This window comes from Varanus komodoensis, unplaced genomic scaffold (assembly GCF_004798865.1).
Source record: "Varanus komodoensis strain SLA01 unplaced genomic scaffold, ASM479886v1 scaffold1188, whole genome shotgun sequence".
Taxonomy (NCBI): Eukaryota; Metazoa; Chordata; class Lepidosauria; order Squamata; family Varanidae; genus Varanus; species Varanus komodoensis.
In genome coordinates this window covers 1-9,082 of record NW_025335343.1, presented here as the reverse complement: position 1 = coordinate 9,082, position 9,082 = coordinate 1, and the positions used below count along the sequence as shown (strand labels likewise).

The 9,082-nt window shown below is 52.0% G+C and overlaps 1 protein-coding gene across 2 annotated transcripts in view; it reads left to right on the top strand.

The window, feature by feature from the left end:
* LOC123018898 (cytochrome P450 2J2-like) overlaps positions 1-5,107 on the top strand; it is a 30,377-nt gene extending 25,270 nt beyond the window's left edge. Inside the window, exons 5-9 of one of the 2 annotated variants that reach the window (XM_044421359.1) lie at positions 327-503; positions 1,006-1,141; positions 2,185-2,372; positions 3,138-3,276; positions 4,764-5,107. In XM_044421359.1, the coding sequence (XP_044277294.1) occupies positions 327-503; positions 1,006-1,141; positions 2,185-2,372; positions 3,138-3,276; positions 4,764-4,939 (816 nt within the window). In that variant the 3' untranslated portion in view covers positions 4,940-5,107. The remainder of the gene's footprint in view (positions 1-326; positions 504-1,005; positions 1,142-2,184; positions 2,373-3,137; positions 3,277-4,763) is intronic. The other variant, XM_044421360.1, reaches the window with a different exon arrangement.
* The last annotated feature ends 3,975 nt before the right edge of the window (positions 5,108-9,082 follow it).

Below are 9,082 nucleotides of genomic sequence, written 5' to 3'. Positions count from 1 at the left end.
ACCAACCAGGTCAACAGGCTCTCCTTGGCCTGCTTCTAGCCCAGCTGACAACCGAGTGGACAAAGGGGCCCTTGCTTTGCCCCTGGGGGAGTGAGGACGCCATGCCTGAATTCTTGACACTAACAGTTACCCTGAATGCCACAAAAGCTGATTTTAATCAACTCAGAGCAATGATAAGGCCCATGGTAAGCATTAGAGATGCCTCTTCTTTCCGCCAGCCCCTTTCTCTTGATAGTACATTGATGGGCAATGGTGTTGAGAACTGCAGTAGAAGTCTGGCCTTTTGTCTCTTTCACACCACGTCATTGTACTGTTTGTTTCCCCAGTTGTTCCAAGCCTTTCCGACCTTCATGAAACACGTGCCAGGTCCCCATCAGACCCTTCTTAACATTTGGAGAAGTCTCAAGTCCTTTGTAAGAGAAATAGTTGACAAGCACAAAGAAGATTGGAACCCACACGAAGCAAGAGACTTCATTGATGCATATCTGAACGAAATGGCCAAGGTAATTGATCAGCCGAGAGGAGGAGGGAAATTTGTTGCTTAACTTTGGGGCATTCCAGCATCTCTGAACCCTTGCATGACAGGACGTGGGGGTGAGAAGGAGGATGTGGAGGGGCAGGGCTAGAGCAGTGACTCTCCCCACATGCCTAAATGCCTGAAGGAGCCTGACATAGTTTCACAACTCCTCTGTGAAGTGTAAGAGTGAACCACCAACAGGAACAAGAATGATCAGAACAATTTGCGAAAAGATTTCTCTGGGGTCATACTGTGCTCTACGGATATTCCTGCCTGTGTGGATCCCATTTTCCTCGCTTTGGAATCCGGACCGGCAGTTATGCGCAGCCTTCCCCTTCCCTTCCTTTGCACTCAGTCCCAGCTTCAGAGACTCCAACACGCTTGATTTGATGATAAGAGGTCCTGAATGCAGACGTTGACCCATCTGCCAGCAAGGGCTGATGCCCTTAGTGAAAGGCTAACATGCTTCCTCGTTCCTGTTTTCTCAGGAAGACGCTGCTCCCAGTTTCCACGAGGAAGGCCTGCTACAGTGTGCACTGGATCTTTTTGGTGCCGGAATGGAGACGACTTCCGCAACGCTCTGCTGGGCTCTGCTGTACATGGCCCTTCACCCAGACATCCAAGGTAGGGCTGTGCGCGGGTCTTTGCACTGCTCCCTTATGATGATCGCTGCTCTGCACCTTGCTTGGTGAAGCCATTCTGTGTCCCCACGATGGGGGCAAAAGAGTCATTTCAGATCACAGTGTGAAAGTCTGTTTTGCAAACTCAGGAACAGAACTTGTCTCGGGACAACGCAATCTTGTGCCATTGAGCTGCCTCACTCAGGGCACGACCTAAAGCCATAGAAAGGGTATCTTGAAATCTTTCGCGTAGGTAAAGTGAGGAAAAATGACATCCCGGGAAACCCCCATTGGTGCAGGGACATCAAGAGCAGGAAAAGTTTTTCCCGGCCAAATGACAGGAGGTAGAAAGACACTTTCATGGATACCTTTTAGCAACGTTTGTCAATTTCTCCTTGGTAAATGTCAAGGAACATCTCATCTGTTCCAATGCTACCATTTTATGTTTGCCCTTTCATATGTGCTGGACTTTACATAGTCCGGAGGTTCTGTTCCCATAATCTACCGGACGGAGTATCTAATCTCAGGATTTTGAGGTGCCTGAACCATACCTATAGATGCTGTGCAGCCACTTTTAAAAAAAGCAAAGACGTTCTGAGTGTCAGAGAGAGAACTAGGCAGAGGTAGCTGTCAAAAGCGTTGGGTGGTGGTCCCCGCATGGACCTGCCCCACCACAGACGTCATCACAGGAATGCTTGGACTGACACAGAGAGCCGCTCCTTCTTCCACACCATGCACGTCGGGCGTGCGTGGGATGCGCTCTGCTCAGTGCTCGGGCACGGCCCCTGGTGCCGGCCCTGGTGGCTTAGAGGAGGCTTCCTTGCCTGATAGCTGCAAAGAGGAGACTCGGAGGGGACCTGTTGGCGACATGCAGGTATGTGAGGGGATGTCGCACGGAGGTGGACAGAGGCCTGTTCTCCCCTGCAGAGGAATGCAGGGCGCGCTCCAACGGAGCAAAGCTCAGGGAGCCAAGGTTCCATTTCTGACTCACTCTGTTTCTCTGTTTCTCTGTTTGTTTCCTACCTTCTCTGGATGTTTATTCTGCAGCCAGAGTCCAAGAAGAAATCGATTCCGTGATTGGGCAGTCGCGACTTCCAGCACTGGAGGACCGGGATCGCATGCCCTACACCAACGCGGTCATTCACGAAGTCCAGAGGTTCAGCAACATCGTGCCTCTAAATGTGCCCCGGATGGCTACGAGGGACACGACCCTGGCCGGGTTTTTCCTGCCCAAAGTAAGCCTTAAGGAAGCACTTCTAATCCTTGCAATGCATCCTCCCCTGGAAAGATAAACTTTATGCCAAGAATGTACATACCCTGCCTTTGTCCATGGTGGAGGAGAAACAAAATAATCCAGACAAGAAATAACGTAACATCCAGGCCAGTGAGCACAGGCTTACTCGGTTGCCCGTCCAGCCCCCTCCCACCGTGAGATTGTGTCTCGCCCATTGTTCCTGCCCCTCTGCTTCTGTGTGGTTGTGCAACCAGGGGGCATCCCCACTGCAACTGCAATGCGCATGGCCTGCCCTGGGAACACTTTTCAAGGGAGTTAGTCAAGACTGTGGGCACGAATGGGACTCTTCTCTCTTCGTGACTTGGCTCGAATGAGCTAGCAGGAGCTGCTGCCCTAGGGTTTATTTTCATCTGGCCGGGGTGCAATGGACTGGGGGCTCTTGGGTCCTTCCAGCTCCTCCATGAACCTGGATGTCCACTGCATTCCCTGTGACGTTCTCGAAGCCTGTCAGTTTGGTGGGCATCCAGTCCTAGCTCTGAAGCAGCCCCACTTTTTGAAAACATATTAAGACATCCAAACAGGGATCTGAGGCTAGTGTCCCAGTCCAAGGATTACTATGAAAGGAAGAGACAACCTCCAGGCCAAAAATTCTCTGTGTCTGTAGATACAGTGGGGGGTTGACGCATTCTCAGTGTGCTGATGAGGAGTACATTGAGGAGTCCCCTGACATTTCCATCGATTTCCTTCTCTATCTCTTCTTCAACAGGGAACCGTCCTGATGACCAACCTGACCTCCGTGCTGCACGACAAGGATGAGTGGGAAACCCCCGCTGTGTTCAATCCTGGCCATTTCCTTGAGAACGGCCACTTCAGGAAAAGGGAAGCGTTCATCCCGTTCTCTGCAGGTGGATGATGGGGGTGGTTGTGGTAGGGGTGCTGGTGGTGGTGATGATGATAAGATTTGATGAACTGCTCATAACTATTAGACAAAGCAGTGCTTATGTGGATACCCAAGTAACAGATGAGTCCTGAGGAGGGCATCAAGGATGATCTGGGGACTGGATTCTGGCAAATTTGGAGAAATTTGGAGAAACTGATTCATAACAGTATCCCCTCCCCCAGCCCTGATTTTTTTTATTCCATTTTGAAGACCTTTCTCAAAATTCTTTTGGAATTTTAAAAAAAATGTCCACTTGCTTACTGACACTGACAGGTTAGCGAAACAGGACTTTTCCTTCAGGAGGCCATGCTGATTTTCTTTTCAGCGGGTCTTGTCCCTCAGTGTGCTTCCTGATTCTTTCTTTAATAACACTTTCAAGCAATTTACCATGAACAGTCTTTAGGCACTGAATAGATAGTCACGCCTAGGGATGTGAGAGCAGTGGGAATCTCTTAGATTGCCTGGGCTTGCCTCCCCAGACTCCAGTCAACTTTTCCACAGCCCTGAGCCCAGAACACCCGAGTGCTCACCAGGATTCAAGCCCACACACTGCACAAGCAGCACCCATCTTCCACTCCCAGTTCTGTTGCTGTCGGTTCCACCAGATGGGGAAGTCGGTTGGCCGCCCAGAATGGCTCCCAGTGCACCCTGTCACATCACCCCATTTCGTGACCCACTGGGACTTTTTGGGCAGCTGCTCCTGATGAGGAGGGTGCTGGTTGTACAACATGCACTTGCAGACTTCCTCTTGGCTCGGCTCACTTGGCAGGACTGGGACTAGCAGGGGAGGAAATCTGCTGCTGCTGGAGGGGTGGACTCTGGCAGGGTTGTCCCAGGCCCAGCCGTTCCCACCTCAGCCACTAATGTTGTGCTCCTTTCCCAGCACTTGGAGGGTTGCAGGGCTGCTCCAAGACTTGTTCTTGGCAGTAATAACCGCCACTGAAAACATGCTGGCCCTGGGGGCATGTTGCTCCACCTCTTTGGCCTTCATCCCACCTAGCACTGGGCTACAGCCCTCTCATAAAGCTCCAAAGGACCCCTGAAACAGATTTTCAGAGGACACGTGGAACTGCTGGGACCAGAGGCACCGGGAGGCCGGCCTCCTTGCCCCCTTCCTCCATCCGTTGCAGCATCCCACCCTGCGGTTCGCTGGCTGCAGCCCCATTAACCAGACGCTTTACGTCTGAATCGCTGTGGAACGTGTTGTTCCCTCTCTAGGTCTTTGGGACTCCAGAAATTGAGAAAGGAGCATTAAGAAAGAAAGTTGGCACCACAGAGACTTCAATGGATCAGAGTGCTAAACTCCATTGCTGCATTTGCCCAGTTTCCCCTCTTGCCCAAATAAGTATTGGATACAACAGTTTTGTATATAATTTGTAGGCACATGACAACTGTGAGAATTGTGTGCCAAGTGCTCTGCTAATGTAGCCACTGTGTTGTCCTCTCTCCTAGGGAAGCGAGCGTGTCTCGGAGAGCTGTTGGCCAGGACGGAGCTTTTCCTTTTCTTCACTGCTCTGATCCAGAAGTTCACTTTCCAGGCTCCGGAGAATGTGACGCTACGCTCCGACCTCAGGGTCGGCAGCTCAATAGGTCCAAAGCCATACCGGATACATGCATCCTCTCGCTGACGGAAGCCACCTGATCCTTGGCCAGCTGTCAATATGTCCTTCCCTTCTGTTCTTGGGGGCCATTGTGGAACCTGTGCCAGGCACAGTCCCATAGACGTGGACTTAGAAACAGGGCGAGTCAGAAGGGGCTCCCGGGCTATCTAGTCTGACCCCCGGCTCCAGCCGGCTCTGCTCACGACATGCCCCCCATGTGCATGTCTAGCCTCTCCTTGGACACCCTCACTGATGGGGCCTCTGCCACCTCCCGTGGAAGCTCATTCCATGTCCTCGGGGTCCTGACTGTCAGGAAGTGCTTCCTGGCATCCAGACTGAACCTTGGTTCCCCGAGCCTTGCTCCATTGGAGCGCCTCCTGCCTTTCTCTGCAGGGGAGAACAGGTCTCTCCCCACCTCTGTGTGACACCCCCTGCATGTCTGCATGTCGCCAACAGATCCCCTCCGAGTCTCCTCTTCTCCCAGCTGAAGAGACCCAGCTCCCTCAGTCTCATCTCATTCAGATTTCCCTGCGAACCGGCCACCAGCCTTGCAGCCCTGAACTGCAAAGACTCTAACCCTTGTGATGCTTTGCCTCTTTCCCTGGGTGGGGAACTGTGCATATGAATGTCATGGGGCTGCAGCACTGGGGAAGAGTCCAAACTTTTCTAGGATGCATTCTGTTTTTTCGTGCTTCAAGACTAATAGAAAACTGTTGTGAAATACACATTTCAAGCAGGTCCAAGACCTGATATTATTTTTTTGCGGGGGGGGGGGGGGTGCAATTCTAGCTTTCCATCTCATGTTCTATTCCCCATTTTTCTTTCCAGGGAAGGATGGATATTTTGGCAGCTGTTTTCTATGCCAATCATGTTGATCACCCTGATTAGAAAACCTCTCACTTAGCTTGACCTATACTGGGATTTGCATCTCTTGGAATAGCCGATTGTTGTTAAAATATGCTGTCTGGGTGATAAAATGCCAAAGAAATTAAGAGGGTGGCCATGTGTTTTCCTTACAGAGCATAGTCTTCTATTCAAGTAGTCGCCAAAGAGCTGTCCTCTATTTGAAGGGGTTCTTTATCTGAGTCTGTTGAAGGAAAATAATCCCAAAGAACCTTTGCCGACCAGCAGTTCTTCCTCGAACAATAAAATAACCAGGCAGTGGCACTCAGGCCAGGCCCTTCCCCACTATGGGGAGATGTGTTGCATTTCAATTTTAAGTTGGCATCTCTATTCTTAAGTGCGCATGTGTCATCTCATGCTCATGACTGTCCCCTGCTTTGGTGATGCATAAACAGCCACACTGCTGCACGGGGGCAGTGGACTGAAAGGCAGGGGGCACGGCGACCTTCTGGGATCTGGACGCTGCCCCCCCCCCCGCTTGTCCCGGGCAGCTGCTGTGCGTCCCGCTCAGGCTTGCAGCTCCGCCCCCACCTGCCTGCGGACCCAGCTGGCTCTGGGCTGAACCCCAGGAAACAGGGACACTTGGACGGTCCATTGCATTGCATTTCTGCCAAAACGGGAATCGTCCCATCATGCCGCTCCAAAGGAAGAAGCAGCAGAGCACCGGTTTCCCACTGCTGCCTTGAGAAATGCTTTAATATACGCTGGAGAGGAAGGAGGGAGATGAGACCACCTGGAGTCCTCCTTCAGGAATCCCATGCACAAAGTTGTGGAGCTGTTATTCTCCTGCTTGAAAGCATCCTGCATCCCTTCCTCTCAGGAATCCTGACAGTGACTTTGTAATGTCAGCCAGCCCATACGACTCTAGGGGTACTGATGGGTGACTGCCCCTAAGAGACAGCGGTGCCCCGAGGCCACCTCCCTGGGGGGTTTGTGGTCAAGTTAGCTGCAAACAAGGGATTTCCACAGACTAAGTCACGGACTCTCAGCCCAAGCTTCCTCGCAGAGCAGGGATTGCGAGGATAACCTTTAGAGGAGGAGGAAAATCTTGTAAGCCCCCTGAGCTCCCTGAAAGCGGAAAGGCAGGAGGCAACTGCTGGTACTTCCAAGAGCAAGATGCCTATGAGCAGCGTCTCCCCTGGCCCTTGGACCGAGGGAGGCCAGGATGCGATGCGATGCGATGCAACTCGACTGCACTGGGTCGGGGTATGTGGCCCTGTTTTTGAGCATTGTTGCACAGGGGGCGAGCAGGCCAGAAGTTCTGGTTCCTCAGCAGCACGACAGAGCTCCTGCAGCAGACCATACTTCGAAATACAAAAGGGAGAAGAAGGTCCCCTCAGAGGGGTAGTGCTGCTGCTCCTAGTGCCTCACAGTTAAGAGCGATGCCTGAAATCATCTTGGTGAATCAAAAAAGACTATCTTGATCAGCCTACAAGAAGAAAGGACAGGGTGGCGAGACCAGATCTTGGCAGCCTGATTCCAAAGACTTTTCTTTGGAAAACCAGAAAAGAGCTTTCCACACATGATATGCCACTTTGAAATATCTGATGATGCCGTTTGGCTTGGTAGAAACCAATCCCTCCATCTTCATGCCTTTTGTGAATGATATGTTTCGTGAGGACTTGGTCAGATTTCTGGTTTCTAAGTGTAATAACCTACTGGCTCCTTCAAGTGTCCCAGCCAGCATGAAAAACATTTAAAAGCCAAGTTTAAAGATGACAAGCCAATCATCTTTTTGTCAAGTTGGAGAAATGTGTTTCTGAATGGCAAGCTTGATCCAACAAAATCTAAGCAATGCCTTCCATCCCAGAGCGGGATTCATTTTCCAGACTGTTCTGAAGGACACCAAAACAATGCGGCCTTTCCCATGTGCATACACCAGGCGGAGACTGCATCCAATGAAACATGCAAAATCCTGCAGCCTCTTTGTGAGCAGAGAAATGGGTGAGGCAGCCAGCGGGGTGGGGTGGGGGTGGGAGGGGCTTGACTATTTCACTGAATTTTGCCAGTGGGAGGACACGCCCTCCAGCACCTTCACACAGGTAGGGTTCCTTTGCAGCCCTGCCTCTTCCTGTTTTTCCCTGGAGCGCTTTGCATAGCTAGTTGCTCTTTGGCATTTTGCACTGGCTCGGGCCAGGAAGCAACGCTCTCCAGACCTTCCTGCCTGCAGAGCAGCTGATCAGCAGCAGGTTCAGCCACAGGAAGAGGAAACTTTTCTTTTCTGAATAATCTAAACTACAGTTTTGAAAAAGAGAGAGCTTAAATAGCCTTAAATCCTTCCGAAGTTTCTGCTTCTCTGCTGCTTTTTGCAGAGGGCATGTGAGCTGGAACGGCACCTGAGCAAGAGATCCAGGCTGCAGACCCCGCCTTGGTCCCAAGGGCTGGAGCAATGGAGCCCAGGAGCCCGCCCTGCTGACAGCACACGGCCTGCCAGGGAACGTGCAGGGCGTCGATCCCGATGTTACGGAGGGTGAGCGCGGGCAGGAGTTCGCTGGGCTGCTGTTGACAGCAGGGGGCACGGCAAGGGGCTGCTGGAGGGCAGGACAGCCTGCCATGGGGCTTGCATGGCATCCCCTTATCGAGCCTAAGGTGCCGTGGAGGGGCAGCTTTGCCCCCCATGCCAAATGGAGAGTCAGCCATTTCCATGCAAGGTTTTTTTTGGGGTGGGGGGGAACAGTCAGGCCACAAAATGCTTCCTCATTCCCTGTGCATTGACAAAGATGTTTTTCTCCTGCTTCTTCCATATTAGGGGAAAGGTGAGGCAATCTCTGTTCGGTGGGAGTGGTGTATTGCCCATTGGCAGGCAAACTTTGTCCTCCTTCATTGCATCAGCTGCAGGAAAAATACTCACAACAGCAGAGGAGAGAACAGCAGAGCGTCTTTTGCAGGGTTCCCCTCCATGGACCATCCAGCTTGGCCGGCTGCAGAGCGAGAAGATGCTGTGGCACTTACTTTCCGCGCTCCAGGAGGGCTTGTCTCTCCCCGTGGTTCTGGTGTTCCTGGCTACCTTCCTGCTCCTTGCTGACCACCTGAAAGGGAGGCGTCCCAGGGGGTATCCTCCGGGGCCCAGGCCTCTCCCTTTCCTGGGTAATATTCCACATGTTGGTGACAAGAAACCTCTTTCTGAGATACAAAAGGTAAGGATCGGGGCCAGTTGGAGGGACAAGTACTGCAAGGGAACATGTCCGGATACTGCGGTTTCCAAAGGATTCCGTAAGGTTGGAAGAGGTTGGGAAGTGGTCTGGGACACGAATCCTCCAAGAAAGG